The sequence below is a fragment of the Bactrocera latifrons genome, unplaced genomic scaffold (genome assembly GCF_001853355.1).
Source record: "Bactrocera latifrons isolate USDA-ARS-PBARC rearing strain unplaced genomic scaffold, ASM185335v1 scaffold_1217, whole genome shotgun sequence".
Taxonomy (NCBI): domain Eukaryota; kingdom Metazoa; phylum Arthropoda; class Insecta; order Diptera; family Tephritidae; genus Bactrocera; species Bactrocera latifrons.
Genome location: NW_017534650.1, coordinates 2,363 through 28,811, shown reverse-complemented (window position 1 = coordinate 28,811; position 26,449 = coordinate 2,363). Strand labels below are relative to the sequence as shown.

General features: G+C 35.0%; 1 protein-coding gene across 1 annotated transcript; it reads right to left on the bottom strand.

The window, feature by feature from the left end:
• Nucleotides 1–254: 254 nt before the first annotated feature.
• Nucleotides 255–26,110, bottom strand: LOC108978449 (neither inactivation nor afterpotential protein C; the record flags this gene model as incomplete). The annotated part of the gene is given in 9 exon segments (XM_018948748.1): nucleotides 255–405; nucleotides 4,128–4,429; nucleotides 4,921–5,167; nucleotides 5,230–5,618; nucleotides 5,673–5,951; nucleotides 6,012–6,292; nucleotides 13,704–14,007; nucleotides 19,136–19,428; nucleotides 26,008–26,110. Coding segments are annotated over 8 exon segments (2,238 nt in total), but the record flags the coding sequence as incomplete, so codon positions are not given.
• Nucleotides 26,111–26,449: the final 339 nt, after the last annotated feature.

Here is a 26,449-nt window from a genome sequence, read left to right as displayed (position 1 = left end):
GCATACGGTTCAATTATTCCATCGTCTCTTGGCATGTAGCGAGTGCCTTTACATACCAATTGTTAAATGTGACGTGTCAAATTCAATATTTTCAATTAAACTAAATTGTATTGAAAAATATAATAGTATTTTTCTTGTCCCCGTTTAAACACTTATTATAATTACTTTTAATCGAAGTAAACTAATCGAACCGCTTCAGATTTACCATAGTTTTAGTTGATATTTATTTAATTATAACGTGTATATATACTTACCATTTCGAGCATTTCATTTACAAAAATTCGTTGATTATAATGGTATTGCATTTGCTCATTCAAAGTATTTATCATCAGCTGTTCTAAACCGTTTCTATGAAAACATTCAAATCCGAACATATCATGCACAACTACGGCGTTAGTGTCACCACTAGTTAGATAAAGTAAATAAGACATAAATTATTAAATATTTTTAAAGGAACATCTTGGACAGAGTATAATAGTTTTGTTCAACTACTAGAGTTATATTCGTACCTTCACATGAAAAGGCAGACGATACAAAATGAAGGAGGTTGGTCTACTAATGAACAACAGCAGACCATTACCGTATACAAATACCACCAATCGAAGAAATATAAATTACCTTACTGGCAATTACACAGACACTGTGAACGAAAACTGTTATACGAAAGGCGCCAAAAACATTAAATTTTACCGCAGAAATTGCAATGAGGTTGCATGTGAATCGGCTTACAAATTTACTAATAGCGATCCTACAAATTACTTATCATCTCTACATCATTTTAAAGATAGCCGAAATCGGACCGCAACAAGTGAAGAGATTGGATTGAAACCGTTTCTGAAAGCTTTAGCACATCCATACTAGAAATGATGAAATCGAGCTAAATACTTCAATCGCCTGCTACCAAATAAAGGCCTAGAGCTGTTTTATATTAAAAAGGTAAGATACTTTAAAGAAATTAAGTATGTACCTCTTACCAAATGGGAAAAATATACGTAATAATTATATTCACCTATTATTAAACTTTTTTATCAAAATAATCACCTGGAATGTCCAGTCCCTTAATTGGGAAAGTGCCGCTGCCCAGCTGGTTGATGGCCCCATAGAGTAAAGGCTGACATCACCGCCGTCCAAAAAGTGGAATGAACGTGATAAGCCTAAGACCCGCAGATCTTTGTGACAGTACATATATAAAGGAGCGCAAATTCAGAATAGGAATTGTGGTGAAAGAGAGACTCCATTGAAAAGTCCTGGCATTCACCCTGGTTGATGAACATCTAGGCACAATCCGCAACAAAGTGAAGTTCTTTAACATATCGCTGATTTTCGCTCACGCTCCAACGGAACAGCGTGATTGACTTTGGAATCAAGGCCCGAACTATGGTTTACTGGAGTACTAGATTTCATCATAGAAAAAATTATCAAGCTTCTTGGCTGTGTCCGGATCGAAAAATTCTGTGTTAGACGGAATACACATCTCCAGTGTTTTAGAAGTGCGTATGTTCTGAGGCCCTAGTATTGACTCGGACTACTATCTTGTTGAAGCTAAGATACGCACCCGCCTCTGTGCAGCAAAAATTCTCTTCAACAAACACAAGGAAGGTTCGCCGTCGAGAAGCTGCAATCACAACAGAAATCCGAACGATTTTTTACTCTTTCACGGAAATCCACTTACGATACGCAAACGAAACGGCGACTAACAGAAAGTTTCAAAACCGGAGCATTATTTTCATTAGAATTCCCAAAGAGGATCTAGTGACTGATGCCCGGGGGACACTGAAATTATGGGTGGACCACTTCTCCAGTCTGCTAAAAGACAGTGAAAGTATAATACTAGGAGAGGTTGAACGCGATTCCTCAATCGATGGCGATAGAACAGACGTTCCATTCACCGATCATGAAGAAGTTCGGATAGAAATTATCGTCTGAAGAACAACAAAGCCAACGGATTGCCGGCCTAGCTATTCAAACATGTCAGCGAAGAACTTATAACGAGCATCAATATCTTTGTAGCATATTGTCAGACGAAAGCATGCCCAATCCACAAAAAGAGCGACCTCATAATCTGCACCAACTACCTTGGAATAGGCCTTTTCAACATGGCATAAAAGGATTTTGAGAAATAATTTGGGCTTGCGTCTGTATAAATATGAATGCACTCAAGAATTGAAGTTGGACCACAGGAAACCTCGTGAATTTGCTGAGTTTGCCTTGGAGCCACTTCAAAACATTAAGAATTTTTTTAGGAAAACCATCTTCTCCGATGAGGATCACTTTCATCTAAGTGGTGTGGTAAATAAACAAGCTTATCGATATCTGATGCAGAGAAAATCCACAAATTATTAATGAACAACCTTTCCATTCACTTAAATTGATAGTTTGGTGTGGTATTTGGTCTGGTGGAACCATCAACGTCTTTCAAAACGAACTATAGAGAGTGATATAGAACGACGATAACTAATAATGGCCGCAATTGGAAGAATTCAATCTAGATAACATATAGTACCGAATTATTGTACGAAAAGTTTAGAGATTCCATTATTTCAAAAATTATGACAATAAGTGGTCTCTAAGAGGTTGTGATTTAACACCATTAGACTACTTTTTGTGAACTTAWTTGAAGTAATTGGTCTTTAGCAATAAACCAGACTTCCTACAAGCTTGAGAAGTCAATATTTAACGCGCTTTTCATAACATGTTGATTTGATTTAGTGAATAAAATACTTGAAAATTGGATTCACCAAATTCGTTCCTGCACAAGAAGTTATGAAGGCCATTTGGATGATAATTGTATTGATTGCTCTAAAAGAAATTTGAATTTTCTTAACGATGTGGATTTTTGTTTTAGAAATCGTATCACCTTATTTGATAATCCTAAATTTATATATATATGGGTCATTCCACCAAAATTTATTTTCAAAGTTCTCTTTCGTAAGAAATATCATTTTGTGTTTTTTATTTCGATTAAATTATTACACAGGATATATTAAGTTTGCCACGAAATTTGTAACACCCAGAAGGGAACGCCCTGAGTCAATTTAGCCTCTCTATCTATATCTATGTATACGATCAAGTCCGAAGTTTTCTGACCAAGAAGCTGCTCATTTGTAGGAACGGCCGATATCGAACCACTTGGCATACATGTATGTGCCACACAAACTAAACAATCGGTATCAATTCCTTGTATGGAACACTTCTTCATTCGTAGATATATCCAAAGAAATCGATCAGACCGGGTCACTATGGCATACATACTTATCGATCGGAATCAAGTTCATATGTATAAGGAAAACGTTTTAATTTGTGAAGGCTTTTTATCTTTGGTGCAACCGATGTTAACGTTTTTTCATATTTTTATAATGAAATTCTTTTTCAGATATGTGCAAATTTTAAAAGGTACATTTTCCAAAATTTTGTAATTCATAACTATAAAATTATTCATATTGAGTCGAAATAAGAAGACGTGTCCAATATTTTACCTCAAAGAAATGAATATATTGGTCTACAAAATGTAACAAAATTATTTAAACGCATTCTGCATACAACTTGAATACAGTGCTGAGAATGGGTGAGAAAATAATTGGAGATTTGCCATGTTTTCATTATTAGTGTTTTGGGAAAATACATCGAAGGAATTAGTCTAAAGTGTATAGATGCATCAACAGTTGCGTCTGATTTTTCCATTTTGCATTTGGTTAAAATTTTGATTTCGTATTATTGATATCAACTCAACCCGTTAAAAAAATTCCATTAAGGGGCTATACCAGTGTAATGCAAAAAATTAGGCGATTTTCCTGAATTTTTTTAAAAAGAAAGTACTATATGGAATGTTTTGAACTTCTTTTGGCGTAATTTTGAAAAATTCGGTTTTCTAAATAAAAAATGGTCGTTTTTTTTTAATGCCACCGACCTATTCAACAATACTCAGTTTAAATTTGAGGTGGAACACTGGTATAGATCCTTAAAGTAACAATTTTTTGGCTTGATATTTCATGTAAAACTTTAATTGTGGAAAATATTTGTTTGACCAATTTGTAATTATTGCTATGCATTTGAATATCATATATGTATAATGATGTAACGTCATTGTTGTAAAATAGTGTATATGTATTAGTCATGGTTATACTTACAAGACAGCACGAGGAAATGATAAATTCATATTTATCTTATTAATTATCCAATCGACGAGTCGACAATATATTGTCGATGCCACAGCATCCCTGGCATCACGCGCTTCTTCAGTACTGTATTGACGTCTCTCTGCTATGCCGCCTTTAACCATAATAAAATTTGTTAATGACCACATGTATTTTTTCTCGTCTACTCGCAATAATTCTGCTATGTGAGTAACCATTTCTGTATTTTCCACTTCTGCATATTTACCAGAAGATCGAAATCGAATGTTGCCAATATTTAAAATAGCAGCAAGAACCTGTTGAGGTTTATATTCTTATAGTATAGAAAATTATTTATGATTTTTTTTTACTAATTTGAAGTACTTGCTCTTTTGCCGTATTTATACTTATATATATATTTTATGAAAATGTTAAAATTTCGAATAACGAATTTAAATAAATTATTGGACTTTATTTCAAAATTCGTTAATAGGAAAACATTTAATAAAATTGTCTTTCAATTTAATTAATGTGGCACTTCTTTACCTAAAATACAAAATAACGTATCATCAAAACGTTCGAAATTTTTTATCAGATATAAATCGGTTATGCCCAAAATTCCCAAAAATTTTTTACCATGAGTATATTAAGTATTATATTGTTATTTTCCTTCCTGTTAACTTATGAAGAATTATGTTACATTATTTTGCATTTTTAAGGATCATATGTAGAATTGGTATTCATTTTGGATCAATAAAAGCTTAAAAGTTTGTTAATATGGTATATGTTTACATTCGCATGACTTTACCTTGCGTAATGTTTCTAGTTGTTTGTGATTAAAGTCAAGATCTTGCAAAATGCACTCGAAGCGTTTGTAATGTTCAACATTGTTAATGGGATCATCGCGATGGTACTTCAATTTAGTTGGTTGCATTTCGGCTGGAATACGTAGATATCGATATCCACGCTCACTTTTTAAATGATACTCTTTTAGTAGACTCTCACTATTCATAAAATCGTAGAAGTAGTAAAAGATATGAAAGTTGTGCTGGTTCCTACAAAGAATAATAAAAATTTATATATAATAGCTGGACATTTGTTTGAAAAATAATCTTACATGTCCGTAGTGGAAACTCGAAGTTTCTCTAACATATACATATTAAACACGGCACCACTCAGTTTTCCTGTCTGACCAAAGGTCAGGAAGTACTGCAACACACACCGTGTGGACTCATTGTTAATAGGTGTACCTGCGTTTACCAACATTTGAATTGCTTCGATTGAATTTTCAACTCTTAATGTTGCACCCCGATTACCAGCTCCGAGGTAACATAAATGATTTATGAGCAGACGCACGTTGGTTGATTTACCAGAAAAGCTCTCTCCTGAAAATACAACGTGCTGTGGTTCTTTGTGGTGTAGCATATCTTGATAAGCAATATCAGCAACTGCGAAAATGTGGGGAGAGTTTTGCGAACGCGACTTAAACTTATATTTACTGTGGAACTGAAAATGGTTCAATAGTTTTGTTATATACTAGCGTTATCTAAAAGTTATTACCTCTTCGTCAAAGTCTGTTTGCAAATCGTTTGAATTTAGTGATAATAAAACGTCTCCGATAAAACTGTAAGACCCACCGAGCTCCATACGGCTTCGAAGTGATTCTAAAATCATTTCGTCTGTTGGATTTTCAATCGCAGCCAAGTCTTCTGGGTACATACGTTCCGGTTTTCCATCGAATCGTTTTATATAACCCCTGTCAACAAATATTTCAAGTTCTTTGTATATAGGTGGAGCATCTCTACAAAAAACTAATAGTTCGCGAAGATCTGCTTGCATCTAGATGGCCATGCGTTCAATGAATTTAAAATGTTATTACAATAATATAATGGGGCTTACTTCTTCTTCATTGTCAAATAATTCGTTCAGAAATGGATGCTCAATCATTTCAACCATCATAGGCCTATTCTCAACATTTTTCTCCAAACACTCCGATACAAAATCATTGATTTGTTGTGACCAATTAGTTGGCCGTAATAAAGTCGGCGGAGGGTTACGAACTATTTGAAACATAACTCTGGTGGGGTGCATGTCGGCAAAAGGTGGTTGGCCATCCGCTAACTCAATTGTGGTTATGCCTAGCGCCCAGACATCTGCTCGGGAGGAAATCTCAGCGCCCTCTGAAGATTTTATTATTAAAATATAAATTGATATGTTAAAATCAAATGAATATGAATTATTTACTGCAAATCTACACATTATTCTGGGTGACACAGTCCAGGGTTGCGAATTTTTTAATTTATACATTAAAATTTAAATCTTAATTTCTTAAGCCCTACTACGGTATTTTTAAAATAATTTAATATATTCCCGTCATGGATTAAAAATTTAAATTTTAGTTTTTTAATATAATTGAAGCACAATCTTAAATCATAAATATATATATACTTGGAATTAAAATTCTACATTTTTTAGTTTTCAATCCGGTAGTTGAGACTAAAAATCAATAATAAATTTTTAATCCGCTTTATGTGTTTACATTTATTTTTAGTTTTTTAATCCGGCTTATAGAATAAGAACTTTTTTTCTGAACCGGTATGTGGGATACAAGCTTTTTTATTTTTAATCTTAAATCAAATGTTAATTAAATTAGTTATGGTATCGACAGCTCGTTTTTAGTTTTCGAGGATATAAGAAAATAAAGCAAAAATCAAAAAAATAGTAAGGATGAGCTAAGTTCGGGTGGAACCGAACATTTTATACTCTTTAAACAATCAAAGCCAGGAAAATACATTAAGATGTAAATGGTCAACTAGAGGATGGGAATCTAAGCAATTTTATATATACATATGTATTTATATAACTCATACACTGACCGACTTATTCGACTTAAAGTTTATTAGAAAAACGCTACTACAATATAAATATGTAGTATATAGGAGATAGAAGAGTATCGTAGAGCGATTTCATCTACTAAGGCAAGTTTTAGATATTTTAGATATACAGAGTTACCTTTATCAGGTAAGAATTCTATCTAAATTTCAAAAATATATCCCTCATCCTCCGCTTTTCGCAAAGGAAGATGTGCACCAAGTTTTATTACGTTATCTTGCAAGGACAGACAATATAAAATGCCACTAAATTGCAAACACACATTATAAACCATAGATATGCGGGTGACATTGCAATGTATTATACTGTAGTCAGTTCGTGTATTGAGTAGAAAAATTTCACAAAGCAAGGCGATGTGAGCCAAGTTTTGAGAGTCCTTTCGAGAACTTTTTCTGCAGTGACTTAAATGTCATTATGCGCTTGCAGCAGCCACGCCGATCAATTGAAGAAAATATGAGTTATGGGGTGTATTTTTACATCACAGTTCTTCAATGTTTAAAATACAGTTTTCGTTAACTTGTTGTCTTTCGCCTTTGTTCTCAATAGCGCTACCAGTGATCAAGTCCACGCTTGAACGGCAAACGTCGTTGTCATTATCCAAAAGACCTTTGAATCTATCTATCACGCAGTCAATGAAAGTTTCGATTTCTTTGGTTTTACTTTTTCTGGAAACAGAAAACTTAGTCGAAATCCATTCAATACTTCTCTAGAAAAGAGCGCCTTCAAATATTCGCCGATTGTATCTAACAGAGGAATGTACACTGAGACCTTGTATTATTCTTTGCAAATTCTCAAGGAGAAATTTTCGCATTTTGTTTGTCGGCCGCAGAGTCTCGGTTTTCTTCGTCAACTTTTTTTCCTTTCTGACTAAATGGGATGGAATTCTACACATGACAGAAGTTCACGCAAATGAGGAAAGTTTTCTGATCGCCATTCACTTGGGAGTGGCCAGAAACGATTATTTTACATATGGCTCACGCAGCTCACGACAACCGGGCCTAGACCAAGTATTCTTTGGGTAGCCAGAAAACACCCGTTTGAAGGAAAGCTAAATTGAGAAGGCGAAACACCCTCTTCACAGGGTTGTGCGCTGGGTTTTGACCCATCACGTAAAAAACATTACTAATAAAAGAACATAAGCAGCCTCGGATAAGAGGTGATGAAGACCATGGAATGTCTGGTCCCTTATTTGGGAAGGAGCCGCTGCCCAACTGGTTGATGTCCTCGTTAGAGTGAAAGATGACAACAAAGCCGTCCAAGAATGCGAAGGACGGGACAAGTCGCCGAGTACTATCTTTCAATCCGGTGGATRAATGTCTATCTGTAATCCGCATCAAAGTGAGGTTCTTCAACATATCGCTGATTTGATGAGAACATATCGCTATGAGCGCTTGGAGACTTTAACGCCAGGATGGGCAAAAATAGGTTAGGGTTGACCGATTTTGCCGGAGCCCGAAAAATGGTTATCTGTGGTACTATTTTTCCAGCTCAGCAAAATTCACCAAGCTACCTGGCTGTCTTCGGATCGGAAAGCCATGAACCAGAGCGATGATGTTACGATAAACGGAAGACACATCTTCACTGTTTTAGAAGTGCGCACGTTCCGAGGTCCTATCATCGGCTCGGACAAAACAGCCAAGATACGCACCCGCCTCTGTGCAACAAAACAAACACAAGAAAGGTTTGACGTAGAGAACCTGAAATCACAACCAAGAGCCGAACCATTTGCTACTCGACTTTCACTCTTGTTTTCTGAGAGCACTTGTTAGCATCTCGGTGTAAGGGAACTGTGGGACGGCATTTCAAGCGCCTTACGTACAGCTGCAAAAGCTGGTACGATGAGGAGCGCTATTTCTTAGGGGAGAGAAAATAGCCTGCCTACTTCGCAACGTTACAATTGACCAAAACACGTGTGGGATGGGATAGATGCAGAGAGTTGAAGAGGGAGGCGAGACGTATGTATTTGCAGATAAAAAAGAGAGAGACCTAAACGCGTGAGCTTGACAAGCTGACCGACAGGGTTAATGCTCGAAAATGCCGGGCGAGCTATTGAGACTGGGCGATGAAGAGCTGATAAGAAGAATGCATCAGCTTCTTTGTAACATATGGTAGGACGAAAGCATGCCCAAGGATTGAAATTTTAGTTTGCTCTGCTCAATCCACAAAAAGCAAGACACAATCTGCGCCTATTACCGTGGGAAAAGCCTCCTCAACATCGTGAATAAGGTGCTAGTGAGCCTATTGTGTGAAAGAACACAAAGCCCACCGTCAACAAACTGAAGGGACCTTATCAGTGTGGCTTTAGATCTGGAAAATCAACAACTGACCAGATATTCACCATGCGCCAAATCTTGAAAACGACTCGTGAAAGAGAATTGACCACCTCTTCATCGATTTCAAAGCTACACTTGACAGTACGCAATGTGTCTGAATTTGGTATCTCCGCAAAACTAATACGGCTGTGTAAACTGACGTTGAGGAACACCAAAAGATCCGTCAGAATCGGGGGGAAAACAATGAAGATGAGCTATTTTTAGAAGATATTACTTTTGGCAAGCTGCGCGTAGAAGATATAACGTTCGAAAAGCATCGCATAGATGACATTTTGAAGAAAAAACAAGCTGTGCGTAGAAGGTGTAACATTCGAGAAACTTCGTATAGATGACATATCGAAGAAAGGCAAGCTGCGCGTAGAAGGTATAATCTTCAAAAAGCCTCTAATCGATGACATATCGAAGGAAGGCAAACTGCGCGTAGAGAAAATAATTTTTGAGGAGCAATGCAAATTTAATGATGTGAATATCAAAATGTCTCTTTTAAAAATTGAAGAGAATGGAAAAGATGAGATAAAAGAGCTTTCAAAAAGAGATGTTGAAGTTGATGACACCACGAAGTGCCCGACCCAATGATAATAAGTTAACAACTAAGTGCAATCAAAAATCATGTAACCTGGCAGTAAGGAAGAAAACAGAAGAACAAAAAGAAGCGTGAAGCGACTATTTAGAAAAAATTAAAAAGAATAAAACGAAAGAGGAGGTTAATTCAAACACCTCCTTAATTAATGAAGAAATAGAAGATTTTAAGAGGCGTTTTATTCCCCAGAAGAGAGAGTTATTCGGAGGAAGTAGAGAGGTTAATTATGGACTTTTTAGAAGACCAAATAACTCAGGTGATAATTTATTTATTATTTCTACACTACGATCTACAATCAAATTAAATTGGAATTAGAGTTATGTTGAATTTAGTCTGACGTTATTTGTTAATACATTGTGAAAAAAAACACCCAGAAATTGTAACTAATTTCCAAGAATAAATGATATTTTAAAAGCTAACTTGGTAAAACTGTCAATAATCACTTTGTCAAATACGAGAGCGATCTGCCAAACAGTTTACAGCAGTGCACCTCAGAAGTGTGTTGCAATTTTTTCAATAGATAAAAATACCGAAACAAATTTTACTATAATTTTGTATTCTAAAAAAAAGCAAAATCGTTGCGAATATTGGAAAAGACTTACGGGAATTCAGTTTTATTAAAAACACTAGCCTACGAGTGGTACAAAGTCCCTAAAGACGACTTTCGACATCTTCAACTGATGCAAATATTGAGAAAGTGAAGGATATGTTTTTTGAAAATCATCAGGCAAGTTTTAGAGATTTGGCAAGAGAGCTCGATATATTTCGTATAAAACATATCATATGAAACACCTTCTTGCTCGGCTCGTCTCCATAAAGCTGAATATTTCTCAAAATGAGTACAGTAAACAAGTCTCTTGGACATGCTTGATTGTACGAATTCTGATCCCATATTTATTGAGAGCAATATAACTGTTTATGAGAAATGAGTTTAAGATGTTTCAGAGTGATGTTTTGCTAACGAAGTTTTGTGGGGTTTTAAAAAATGAGCGGCTTGTGGGCATAGTTACGTTATTAATTTCTATTGTGTAGTAGCTGTTTTGACTGACCTACATATATACAATTTTCAACACTCACATACAGGTGTCTTGTACATTAATTCCGACTCCATTTGTTTTTGGATCTTACCTTTAATCTTGTGAATAGGTAACCAAATATTTTCAAATTGTAAAACGCAGGCCTCCACTTCGTTTCTTCATTTTTTTTCACATTTTTACGGACAACTATTTTATAAAAGGAAATTTGAAGTACAATATATATATAAACGAAAAGAATAATAAGACGACTTGAAATCGGAAAGACGACAGAGAGTCTGTGTAAGCGATAACTTGAGTAAATTGAGTAATTGAGATATCTTAACTTGGTACACGCGTTTCTTAGAGAAAAGTGAGGATGAGTTGGTAGATGGGCGTAATCGGACCACTGCCACGTCCAAAAAAATGCCATTAAATTAAATCTATATAGTACCATAACTAAGCAAATTAAGACATTATTTTTCTTTTTTGGTGCAGATACCGCTTATGCTTTTATAGCTGAGTTGTTGTAAACCAGTTGTTCTTCCTTTTCGCTGTTTGGCGCCAATTGGATATTTCAAGTGTAGAAATCTTCTTCTTTCCAATCAAGTAGAGCTCTCAGAGCTGGAGTGTTTTCATCAATTTGTATGACATGTTCTAGAAAGCGTAGCCGCGTATATGTCATAAAGCTCATTGTTCTCTCAACTGCGGTATTCGCCGTTGCCAAAGCGCGAAGGAGCATAAATCACCCCCTGAACATTTCTTATTCATCGAGCGAGGAAAATTAAGGGCTTAAATTGTAATTTGGTATAGACCATGCCCACTATGAGCTTTAATAAACATATATCCTAAGCCACTTAAGGTACAATATTCAAATTCGCTTATGAGGAATCAATAAAGCATCACAATGGACACTGTAAAAATGGATGGAATAAGGAATAAGCCCGCCCATTCCCCATATAAGGGTGCCATCAAAAACTACTAAAGGTGAGATAAATTAACAAATTAAAAATTCAGAGTCTTTAAATTTTACACATCCCACATTTCGACCCAACATCGAATTTTTGGATCAAAGTTTGACTTTTTATCGGAAACATACATCAATGTGAGGGATACATCTTAGAATAGTGATTCGAAGAAAATACTTTTTTAATAATAATATCCTTGTATGGGTTTAATCAGATAAAACTTTAAGTAATATACCCCACATACCTAATAGAAATATTTTCGAACTTCCGATTTACTTTATACCTCATATATCAACCATTATGTTAATTATTATAAAAAAATTAAAATGTTCCTAATGACTAACTTCTTACTTACCAACTTTATGTACCTATGGCATTGTATGGTATTTCCCTGGCTTTGATACTGGCATGTTGCAAGAATATGATATAGGTTACGCCCAAATTTAGCCATTCTTTACTTGTTCCTGCAATGTTTATTATTGTACTCTCGCAACAAAGTTGCTAAAGAGAGTATTATAGTTTTGTTCACATAACGGTTGTTTGTAAGTCCTAAAACTAAAAGAGTTAGATATAGGGTTATATATACCTAAGTGATCAGGGTGACGAGTAGAGTTGAAATACGGATGTCTGTCTGTCCGTCCGTCCGTCTGTCCGTCCGTACGTGCAAGCTATAACTTGAGAAAAATTGATATATCTTGATGAAACTTGGTACACGTATTTCTTGGCTCCATAAGAAGGTTAAGTTCGAAGATGGGCAAATTCGGCCCACTGCCACGCCCGCAAAATGGCGGAAACCGAAAACCTATAAAGAGTCATAACTAAGCCATAAATAAAGGTATTAAAATGAAATTTGGCACAAAGGATCGCATTAGGGAGGGGCATATTCGGACGTAATTTTTTTGGAAAAGTGGGCGTGGTTCCGCCCCTACTAACTTTTTTGTACATATCTTGAAAGCTACTATAGCTATATCAACCAAACTGTATAGAGTCATTTCTTTTAGGCATTTCCATATACAGTTCAAAATGGAGGAAATCGGATAATAACCACGCCCACCTCCCATACAAAGGTTATGTTGAAAATCACTAAAAGTGTGCTAACCGACTAACAAAAAACGTCAGAAACACTAAATTTTACGAATGAAATGTCAGGGGGAAGCTGCACGCAGGCTTTTTTAAAAATTGAAAATGGGCGTGGCGTCGCCCACTTATGGACCAAAAACCATATCTCAGGAACTACTCAACCGATTTCAATGAAATTCGGTCCATAATATTTTCTTAACACCCTAATGACATGTACGAAATATGGGTTAAATCGGTTCACAACCACGCCTTATTCCAATATAACGCTATTTTGAATTCGATCTGATTCCTTCTCTGTATAATATATTCATTAGGAACCAATGATGATAGCGGAATAAAACTTTACACAAATACGGTATTTGATACGAGAGTATAAAATGTTCGGTGCAACCCGAACTTAGCCCTTCCTTACTTATTTTATATTTCTCTTTGGTGTCCGATGGGTTTCAATATACCATGAATTTCTTTCTTTTTTATCTTTTTCAAAGTCTTCTGCACCGGTATATATATTTTTTATTGCATATTTTAAAAGTAATGATATTAAATATATTTTACTCTGCATTGATGAATATAAAAAACCAGAGCAAGTGATTCTATTTCAAATTATGTGAGCATAATAAATATAAAGGATATAGAAAGCATGATTTATTAAATTTAATTCAAACAAGATAATTCTTATAAATTGAAACTAAATATAATATTTGGGAAATGCAGACAAATCTTACTTGCACTCATTGCAGTCACAACTTCCGGAGCCATCCAACATGGTGATCCTATGCATGTTCCACGTTTTCCAAATGTTGAATCAACTTCACGTGACAAACCGAAATCACATAGCTTGACTCGTGCATCTTTGGTAAGAAGTATATTATCACCTCTAATATCCCTATGTATGACGTGATTTCTATTTAGCTCAATAGCGCCACGACATATCTCGCGAATAATGTAGGCAATATGCTCCTCACGCATTCGCCGTTCTAATTTTATCAATTTGTTGACCATATCCACGGCTGTACCCCCACTGCAATACTATAAAGGTATTTACACATAAACACTTCGTTTCATTGCTATAAAGACATTATAGAATTACTCTGTGACACAGATAAAAATGTGTTCCCATTCCAAATCGAATGATGTTATTTCAAAGGTTTATGGTTAATATTATATAATACCCGTGACAGACATGTAGTAACAATATCATAGGAAAATAATAATGGTATTCTGTTTACTACGTTGATGACACACATGCCAATGTACTAAACTCAAATACTAGCTTTGTTTCATAGGCATTGAAAGTTTTCAAAAATTTCAAAAAAAATAAATATTTAGTTGTATGTATGTATGTTGTGAAGACAATAAGTATAATTGTTTAAAATACTCTAAAGTTAATGTATTTTCGTCACCAAAAAACGGTTTGGTTAAAGACTCGCTACAAACCTGACATAAAATAAGCCACTTATTGCTTTTCTGGAAATAAATTGTGAAAATATTTCGTTTTCCATTTCATTTATTAATTTTTTAAGTCATTTTGACGGAATAGTTCGAATAGCTTTTGCGTAAAAGCTTTGTTACCTTTGTTTAGCTGTGTTAAATGAAATACCACCGTGAAACATCATAGTATTGTTACCAGCAAAATACTACAGTGCTTGTATGGTATTTTGCTAGAATTTGGTGACACACATATGGTATTTGCAGTTGATGTAATTAAAAAGCATTTTTGGGGTGAATAGAGCAAATGTATCCAAAATAGCTGTTTCAGCTCAGAAATCATATTAAATTGACGATAATCCTATATAATTCAATATTCCATTATTTGTTTTGATAATGAGAATAATTGGAAATTCAATGCTCTGGCATTTCATCACTTCATGTAATGCCAAAGCATTTTTAGTAATAACACAGCATCTTTAGTATTACACATAGAATTGTAAGAATATAAATATAAGTGAATTTACTAATAAAAATCAGAAGGTACTCAGAAGATGTTCAGAACCAGTGAGCCCGGAGTACCGACTCAAAACAACACGTTGTTTTATTTCTACCGCGTGTAGCGGAAAAACATTTTTTTTTAATACTTCCCACGCAGGGAAGTTAATTTGGATTCTTATATGAATTGTTGTCTTGTTGAAAAGAGAAAGACTTTTACAAATGACTGTGTATATAGGGTAGCAGATTTGCTTCTACTACTTCCTGGTACTCGGAACTATTTATTCGGCAAGATGTTAATACCAACAGTACCAACAGTATTTTAAAATATCATAGATATGCAATTATTCCCTTTTTTAAGTTATTGGTTGAGTAACTCAGAAAAGATTATTTGTGTATATAAATAAAAATTCTACATACACAAATATCCACAAAAACAAATTTACGGAAGGCACACGTAGCGAGAGTATGAAAAAGGAGTAAGTTTCTTTTCATGCGACCCGGTATTGTGCTCATTCCCTCTTGAGTCAATACTTCAATCACATCAAAGCGAAATGATTTAAAGCGCCAAGAAGCGCAAACAGTATTTTTGGATGACGTCAGTTACTTGAGTATTTTCAGTTTAGATCTATTGTGTTTGTTGCTCTTTTATTTTAATTTTTTTGTTTTCAATTTCTATGTTGGTTACTTACGCTGGTTGGAATGCACGCAGCATTTATTTGCCATCATTCTTGATAAGGTTTAGGATTTTGTCCGCTTTACTTACAATGTATTCTGGGTGATGCACTTACTACCCATTTGCCAATTGTTTTTCTGATAATCCGCCGGCTTTCTAGATTGCTAACTCCAAGCAGTTTCTTACTATGATTTCGTAATTTTCCCAATAGTAACAAGAATGCACATGCTTTATTGGTTTAGGAAGTAGAATCAATCGCTGAACTTTCCATTTTTTACACGGATTGTAAATTAGTATCCTTAGTACTTATTATTCTTCGGATTCTTAGTGAGAGATAAAAAGGCTATTGCCTAACGCCTCAGAGAGGTCAAAACAAAACGCCAATGCAAAAATTAAGCACGTACTTTGTTTGAATTGCTGTTACGGGGAAAAAATAATCTGTTTTCCACAAAAAAACCACAGAATATAGGAGGGTGAAAGCAAATGAATTTTTATTAGAAAATACAAATTGTATTTGTCTTTATACAATGAACAGGGTATATTAAGTTTGTCACGAAGCTTGTAACCCCCAAAAGGAAGGGTCGGAGACCCTATAAAGTATATATGTATATGAATGATCAGTATGTATATATACGAACTAGTCCATCAGTTTTTAAGATGTCAATTTAAAACTTTGCAAATGTCATTTTCTCTTCAAGAAGCTGCTCATTTGTCAAAACTGCCGATATCCGACCACTATAATATAATAGCTGCCATACAAACCGAACGATCGGAACCAAGGSCTTGTATTGAAAATATTCGCATTTATCAGATATATTCACGAAATTCGGTACAGATTATTTTCTAAGAAACAATGTAATATCCGAAGAAATTGTTTAGATCGGATTACCATAGTATATAGCTGCCATACAAATTGTGGAAAAGTTTCGCATTTGACGTCGTATCGTCACGAAATTTGGCATGGATTACTGCTTAAGGTAACAATATAGTCTCCAAAAAAATTGTTCAGAACGGATTACTATGGCATATAGCTTCCATACAAACTGAACACATAGTTACTAACAGAAATGCACCTGAGAAGGGTATCTAGCTTTATTGCTACCGAAGTTAACTATTTTCTACCTACAGAAAGTTTAGTGTCCGTTTGAATTGTGTAGCTTCCGGGCAGGCTCAGGAAGGAATCGATTAATATTTTTATGAAAAACTAAGAATTTAAGAAAAACTCCAGAACCGCAACAAAAACATAACCACCTTAATTGAAATTTACACGAAATGTATATTTACAATCTTGTCAGGATTAGAGGCTCACTTATAGTATGGAGCAGAGATCTGCAATTAGTACCAATAAAATTAATGCATTTAAGTCATGAGCCATAAAAAAAAGAGAAAATGAGTGCTCATAATAACAAAAATTTCTAAGGCTCATTCCCACAAAAACAAAAAAAAACTCAAAGTATTTCTACACTTATGAGTGACAACAATTTATGACTCTCTACATAGTAGACAAATAATTTGACTTTACTCACTTTTAAATGGCCTGACATGCAGACTTCCAATATCAATAGACACAAATGCTTTATCTTACATAAAAAAGAACTACCCAAACAGAAAGTAAGTGAGGAGGATAAAAAATTAGCTCTAGCAGCTTGCGCTGGTTGGCTGATCCGTGGAGGGCTTCGAATTAAAAAAATTAGTAAAACTTTTTGTGGTTGTGCTCAAAATGGCTTATTATTTTTATCCTTCAGTTCTGCGTCTCCAAGCAAGCCAATTAAATAAAATTGAAATGGGTTAACGGATTCATCTATACCAGAAGATCATTCAATATTTCAATTGAGCAATACAGCGTCATCTTTCATGACTTTATCAGAAGGTAATTCTTCCTCTTCAAGTAAGGAAGAGAGTTTCTTCATTCCAAATCAGCTGCCATGTACGAATACTTCTTTAAAAAAATAGAATTTTGATGTTTTGCAGTGGTCGCAAAATAATAGCAAACGAGATCCCAGGTTGTCCAAGTTAGCAATTATAGTTCTTGCCATTCCTGCTAGCAGTGTTTTCGCTTGCCCATAATATTATTACAGAAAAGCGCCAGAGACAGTAGACAGCATTCTTTTAATAAATGCAGTTTACAACAAAAATTTATAATTTTTTTTTTTAACAAAACTTATTTGCTTTTATATGTACCTTTGAATGACACAAATACATTAATTTTAATAAAAAGATTTATGAACTTTGTTAACTTAAGTTAGTTTTACAATATGGGTGATCTCATTTTGTTATTTTGAAATAAAAACTATTAAAAAATAAAATAATCTTTAAAGTTTACGTTTTTCATACAAAACTATTCGTTGTTGCATAAAAATATGTATGAAAACATTATAAATAAGTTTTTTCACTCACAAAGGTAATGAGATCGATTGTGTTATATGCGGCTCGAATATAGATCCAATTAATAAAATAAGAACAGTGCACATTCTGTCGGCACCAAGCGTTATCAGTGCTTTCCGAAAAACCTACAGACTGATACCTGACATTCATTCGCGGATCGACAAACGACTTGGGGAAATGTATTTCCATTCTAACACAAATACTAATTGGACATGGACGCTTTAGAAGCTACCTGAACAGATTCCTGAACGACATTAGTCCTACGTCTTCAGTGTGCTTTGAAAACTCAGAGCATGTATTGTTTTATTGCTTAGCTTTTTAAGAACAAGCAAAAAAGTTAAAACTACACTCGACGGTAGTTTAACGGTGGAAACTTTTACGACACTCAAGTATTTGTCCAAATTCCCTAGCAGTTAAAATGCATAACTCTGAGGTGTAGAAGTTATTTTTCATGTCCACTAAAAAAATTCTTGTACTTGAGTTTGAGTTTAACTTTATAACTTTATATTCCAACAAGACTACGACCCAAAATATACGGCTAAAGTTACCACTAAAAGGCTACATGAGAACGGGTATGAAGTTCTCGCTTGACTTCCACAATCTCCCGACTTTAATCATTTAGAATATCTCTGGGGAAAAGAGAAATTGGTGGACTTGGATGATTTATTGTTAAAAAATGAGATTAGCATGGAGTGCTATCAAATCAGAAATGTTCAAAAACCTTGTTGATAACATGCATTTATGCGGGGGTAGACGTTGGTGGATAAGGTGTAAAAACTCACGAAACTTCTATGGATTTGATTAGAATAAACTAGTATCATTAAAGTTCTATATCAATTTTCATGAACTCATCCTTAGCTTAGTACAAATGTGGTTCATCCAAATCACCTTGCACATGTGAACAAATATTCATCGTTGCAGAGGGAGTAATGAACTTATAGAAGTGACGTCCATTTACATACCAATGCCAATTTACTGAGTATTACTGGTACTATTATAGCCCTCTGACAAACTTCCTCTATTCGGTCATATTTTCTTTTTTAAAATTTTGTTGTCTGTTGTCTATTAATATGAGTGAGTCTACTAGTTGCAAAGTATGTAATACGATTAATGTTTTTATGAAAGTAATTTGCTTGTAACTTATGTTAGAAAATATCAGGTACTTCTCACCTCTAGAACAAACCATATTTCATCAGGTGCATTTGATTTTTCAAGCTTGTAGACGCCATAAAACTCGGGAAGATTTGGATGATTGCAGTGATCGCGTAAAGTACGATACTCTTCTTCAATCGATATTTGGTGTTCCTCATCATAGTGCTGAATTTTTAACGCTACCATTCGATCATTATCTAACTCTTTTGCCCGAAATACTTTTGCGTTGACGCCCTGTGCAATTTCTTCATAGATCTCGAATTTGTTTGTTGGATCGGGCAGTTGTGTGTATGGTAAATACATCTTGAAAACTATAAAACGTCGTAGTAAATGGTAAGAACCAAAAACTACATAATTGAATACTTAGTAATATACTTATTATATAGCTATGTAGCTAAAACAAATAAAAAGCAAGAAAGGAATGGTTTAGATCGGGAGGAGCCGTACATTTTATACTCTTGCAACTGGCGAATAAAATCTATTCTGGTCCTGAAAAAATTTTATATTAAAAGATGTTGTGAAAGAACTCAGCATTCACTATTCGAAGAAATTTGGTTTAGTTTTTGGTTTAGTCTTGTCTTATATTGAAGATCACTAACTTTCATTTTATTTTATACCTATAATTTAATTTATATCGTCTAATGAGATATATGTATGACATGTGATATCAACTTAATTGAAATGTTAAATTTATTATATTATGGATATATATTTTGCATACATATGAGGATATGAGGTTTAGACTTGAACGGTTTAGGGTCCGGTGGAAAGACCGAAACCATTCCATGGAGTCCATTGATGGCAGAGTAATGAACTCAGCCCGATTGCAATAATTTAGTATACATGAGGACATACAAGTATTTTCACTTAATTTGTTAATTATGTGTTTAACTTATATTCGCAGGCATACAGGATTTGTCTTGAGCAAATTCGATTTTTTACCTTAAATGGGTTGGAAGATATATACATTAATGTTATAAGGAAGTGAACCCACACTTGTTTCGTAATTTATTGCTTAGTTATAGATTACTGGCGTTTTGGGGTGTGGTAGTACTCAGATTAAAACCATATACGGACTCATCCCAACTTTTTTTGCCAATAAACAGCTTTTTTGTCCAAACTTTGGAGAAATAAATTTTTGTTTACAGGTTTTGCCTGCAGTCTATTTTGCTCTTGATTTAACACCTGAGAAACCTTCGAATAAATTCTTTCAGAAGGTACTGAAGTCGCGACGATAGTTAAATACTTATACGCTATGGGAAACAATTTTGGAAATTGCTGTTTGAAATCTGGCCAAACCCCAAAAATATTTTCATTTAACCGAATAACTGATGCTTTTAAGTAGACTGACAGCTAAATTACCGTTCGATTAATCTGAATCGGATTCGAAATGGTTTTCGCCAAGACTAATATTTATAAGGTCCTTAATTTTTTGGTTGGCATTTTTGAATCAAAAAAAGGGAGAGATTGTACACCAATTTATATCTCGGGTTGTCCTAAACTCTTTCCGACACCACTTCTTTCGGTATTGGCGGTCTTCGGCCCCTATTTAAAAAGTTAATAAACTTGTTTAATCATTTCGATTCTTTTTCAAAATATGTATGCATGGCAACACTTATTATTCGTCAACATAGCACCTTTTTGAGAATTGTGTAAAAAATGAAATGCCTATTTAAAGCAAATCAGAAGAGAAGCAGCTGTTATAATCTCCTTCAACGGAATATTGTTCTGTACGGATAATATCAAATTTGTGTTGTGGTAAAAATTCTCCGGCTTATTTTTATTTAATTTTAAATGGTCTAAAAATCCTATCCCGATCCTAGGTATTTCCATATTGCATAGTAGAAAAAGTCTTTTCGTGTTATTTTCGTGTTAATGGATGTCGTTGCAGTCGTATATCTCTAGTGCTACCAATCACATTGTATCATACCATATGCAAAGTTGCAAAGATGAGATTTTAAGCTTAATTTAAGAAATCTTCAGGAATTAAAAAAGGGAAGAATGTACCAATGAGATTTGTAAAGTTTTCCGAGACGATCAGTTCGTGTAGGACAACAAATGCTCGCTCGCTTCCGTTCTGGAAATTTCGATGGAAYAATGTCTCTAGCGGAAAAATGGCCAAAAGTGGTCGACGGAAATAGTACATATTTGTTTATTTATTCATTATTATAAATAAAAAAAATAACTTGAAAGTTGATTAGAAATACGAAAAGACTTTTTCGACTACCCAATATTAAGTGACTCTTGCTGGGCTATAAGCTACCTGTCTGATTGGCCTAATAATAAAGTGCAAGCAGTAATCGTTGGTATTCTCTACAACTGATATTTTATACATATATACAATCCTATATCTATGTCGATTATTTAATAGTGATACAAACAACAGTTAGGTATACAAACCTAATATATTCTATAGGAACAATGTTCTTAATGTGGTACTGTGTTAAATCCTCCTGAGCTGCATGCCAGGCTTAACTTCGAACGATTTTTTCTACAAATGTAAAGTTATGGCTTTTCAGCAATGTGTTCGTCTTGTTCTCGTGTGTTATTAACTATTAGGGTGGGTCGATTCCGGACTTTTTACGATTCGGGATTTCTAATAGTGCGGAAAAGTTGCCTCAGTACTTCCTGATTCCAATGCAACTTTTTGTTTTGAGATCGGATTGCATCTTCAACCCCAACTCCGGCCTTGAAATTTCGGAAATTCGCCTAAAATCTTGAAATTGTCTACCTAGCGCCTGAAATACGCATCTCATAGCAAAATGTATAAAACAAAAGTTATTTGTCACGTCATTTGCTACCGAAATGGAATGTGATCATGGCCGTAGGACGAACCGTTCCCGAGATACGAGCGAAAATGCGGCTAACCTATATTGGTCACCCAGAACCCACCGCGTGGAGGTGGCTGCTCTTGGGGTTCCTTCCAAGCCCAAAACAATCAACCAACTATATGTCAGGCTTGTTTTAGTCTGAATCTGTGTCAAATTTATTGCTAAAATCAGATTTTGTACTAAACTTTGGCACTTGTTGCCTAGATTTCAGTGAAACGATCACGAGATTGGGGGCCAATAACTTTAGAAGATGCCTCTGTCACCAGTTTGACGGTTCTCTAGACTGCCACGGTGTGAGAGGGGAATTCACTAAATTTCCATACCTCTGCAGTGTCACCCGACAGCCCTTTTATGAGTTCTTCGTTAGAAACTGGACAAGGAACTGGTGGAACAGTCAAGGTAATAGTCTTCCAGTTAATCATATCGTAATAATTATTAGCTTTGAAATTCAGCTCTGGCACTTTATTACATCTAATCCTTCCATTTACAGTGTCAGACTCTGCTTCTCTGGCTGCCAGAAGACGGTCAAGGGCCAACTTTCTGACTTCTATTTGTTCGTCAGTCATCATACTAAGGAGAATGTTTTCTGGAAGAGCAAAGAAAGCATTCTGTTGGATGGATGAATCGACAACCTTGCGCAGTTTAGCAGGTAAGTATTTCGACCTTTGAATTGCAGCATAGAGATGGCGCGAGCCATCTTTGATTGAACTGTTGAATCTTATTGAGAACCACAAAGGTGAGTAAACTGTAAGTATGTACTTGACCAAAATCTTTATTTCCTTTGTTGGTTTGTCAGTAAAAATGTATAATCTCAGAATTCTATTTGCACAGGTGAGCCAGCGGGATTTGAACATGTTACCTGGATGCATTGACGCTAAATCTGAGGAATATTGACCGGAAATAACAGCTTCTGATTATTTTTAGAGGTAAGCTTGTTCTATGCTAAGTTGGGTCGGATTAATAACCTCAGAAGGTAATTGGCAGGATGGAAAACTTTCAAATTTGACAACAGGCAACTTCTCACAATCAGAGAGCAGTTTACCTATGTCGCTAGAGAATGTATTTGGACTCTTTGAGACACCATCTATGTGTTCGAAAAGAGCACGAAATGCAAGTTTGTTGAAATGTAGAAGACAAACAACCCACTGTAATGGCCTACCTATTCTTTCTTCTAGTTTCCAAATGATTCCGCCTTTCCAACCTGTGTTCGTGTTGGTGCCATCAGCACCGACAACTTCTAGATGTTGCACATCAACTGAATTGTCTTTTAAATGTTGCTATATAGCTTGCGCCTCATCCTCGGCTGATCCGGAAGGAGAGGGGACGTGGCCAAAGTAATGAAAACCAGGTTCCGCTATAAGAAAAATATGTTCCTCTTTGACAGTKTCGCGGTAGTACTTTTCACCTTCGCTGACTTGTGTAAGTGTATTGYCTTTGCGGCCGTCAAAATACAGCTCATATACAGAGTCAATGCTTTCGGTAATCGACTAATCTTGCATTTTTCAGTGACAAAGCTAGCCTGATCCTCTGTTATCAAACCTGCTTTTTTGGMRTMHRKAAAAGCAGATGAAACAATCAAGGCCGCTGCTCTATCACTTACTCCAAATCTTTGGGCAGCTAAAGCAGTGTGTTCTAATACTAGTGTGTTTTGTTTGGTTTTNGTTTTGTTTGGTTTTAGAGGATGGAAGAGAAAATTCATCATCGGCATCGTTTTGGAAGAATCCATGTGCGACGCACCTACATTGTTGTCGTCTGTATGAGAGTCTKGCTRATCTGAATGRTCACGTGTTCTAGCTGATACTTTTCTGGTAAGTGTTGATGTTGAATGACGTTTTGAAAGGTTTTCTTTACGTTCATTTTTCTTTGTAACCTTTTTTGTTTCAGGTAGATCAACACTTCCAATGCGACCAATTCTTCTGGTTCAATAGTCCAAGAGAAATGGTTGTTCATTGATAGGAAATTTCCTTTCCTTTGGTCAAGTGCAAGAAGAAAATAAATGCATTTACAAGCAGCGATGTTAAATAATTTTTCGGCAGAAGAGACAAAGTCGTCTCTTTTAGAGCTCAAACCTATTGGGTTCCTTAAAATCACTTCTTCAAATTTCTTATGGTATGTGGTGAGCATTTGTACAGCTCTGGAGTGTGAAACTATCGGAATAGATGACTTTTTGAAAGTATTTTCAACCTGTTTTGCAACTATTTCTGTAACCTCTTTACTCTTAGGTTCATAGTTGCCGCCTGGGAATCGCCCTATACGAAATCTTTCAAACTGATAACACAAAAGAACACCCTGGTAAGTAGGTAAGTGGGACTCAGAGAGATTGTACGGATATATGCCAAACACAGGAAATTTCTGTCTAAATTTAAATTTAGATACAGACATTTTGAGTTCTGTGTTMTGTTGAGAGAATATAAGTGATAGCACTCGGCGAAATCAACGATAAGAGTGAAGGAACTCGATGAAAAAATATTTATGTCGAGACCAGTCCGAACATGTCGTATGGCACAGGGAAATGAATGTAAGTGATAGAACTCGGCGAAATCACCGACAAGAGTGAAGGAACTCGATGAAAAAATATTTGTGTGGAGACCTATCCGAACGTGTCCTTTGGCGTAGGGGAATGCATGTGAGGACAGCACTCGGCGAAATCAACTTCAAGAAGTGTGGTCGCAAGCCGATTTTCACTTTGCGCTGTGGCAAGCCGCATTTTCGCTCGTATCTCGGGAACGGTTCGTCCTACGGCCATGCTCACATTCCATTTCGGTAGCAAATGACGTGACAAATACATTTTGCCATGAGATGCGTATTTCAGGCGCTAGGTAGACAATTTCACGATTTTAGGCGAATTTCCGAAATTTCAAGGCCGGAGTTGGGGTTGAAGATGCAATCCGATCTCAAAACAAAAAGTTGCATTGGAATCAGGAAGTTCTAAAGCAACTTTTCCGCACTATTAGAAATCTCGAGTCGAGAAAAGTCCGGAATCGGCCCACCCTATTAACTATTAATAAAAAGCGGAATCAGAAACATAGTTTTTTTAGTGGAATGATATGGGATATATAGTAGTATGTAATGAGAAAACCGTTTACCTAATTGGCTTAAATTCTAGTAGAATAATTGGACAAAGTTTCCGAGAGTAAATGTTAAAAAAAATTTCGCTAATTTATGTTTCAGTGCGGGCCGTGAATCCATAAAAAAAAACATAAACATTCAACATATAGTGCTATAATGCATATATTAGTAAACCGACACCATTTAAAACTGCTTACAAACTGAAAAATCATTTCTTTTATCTTCCCCTAAGTGTATTTTTATATCCTGCAAGATGTGGCTACATGTAATGGTTGTTTGTAGCACCTAAAAATAATTATATAGATATAGGGTTATATACATAGAAATGATCAGGATATTGAATAGAGTCGAAAACCGAGTGACTTTCCGTCCGTCTGTCTGCCTGTGCAAGCGATAACTTGAGTATAAATTGAGATACCGCAATGAAATTTGGTGCACGTGTTCCTTGATAAAAGAGCGATTACGAACTCGTAGTATTAAATATAGGTTTTCGTAAAATAACACAAGTAAGCACTAAATTAAGGCATACTTGTAATTTGGCACAGGGTATTGCAGTGGAAGGGGATTATTTTGAAGGAGATGAAATGGACAAAATTCAACTTTTAATTTGATCTCAGTAGTATTATATTTAAATTAAATTCATAGAGAATAGTATGTCAGAGCGTCCAAAATAGTAGATGTTGAATTCTATATCACAATTTTTTAATGCAAAGTTTTTCCGGCACCTGAACGATGTTCCCGGTCTTTGATTTTTGCAAGTTTCAAGAGTATAAAGTATTCAGCAAACAACCAATCTTCGCACTTCCTTACTTGTTGTATATTTTTCGATGTGCATACAAATATTCTAATACTCTATCTTTTAGTTATTTATGAACACATAATGTAATGTAATTAATAATGTAATGTTTAATTCGTTTACTTCATAAATGACACTTTGTGTTGTCACAAATTTACAAACATAATTTTATTTACAAACTCACGTATACATACCAAATTTGTGAGATTTTTTAATAAATATATATATTTTTTTTAATAACTTGTCACTTTATTTAAAAACAACTATCTTATACCATCAGCTACCAGCACGATAGGCTGCGTGATATGTACTGAATATGCCTAAGAAGACAAATTCGTTCAGAAAAAGAGAAACCTTGTAAGTTCTTTTTGCAAATACGTGTTCTGAAATTGTCTAATAGGATGAACTAATTTATACGAATATACTGTGTTAATTAATACGGTATGCTCAACTACGGTAACATTAGGACTGATATTTTTCCCCTAAAAAGTATTTTTAGTCTCTTTTCTACAAAGTATTAAACTTTTTTATATGATATGTATGCATGTATGAATGTACTATTAAACTAAAAAGTGAAAAATAAATACAGTTCAAAAACGATAGATAGCTATCAAAAAATGGGTTAATGAACTACAT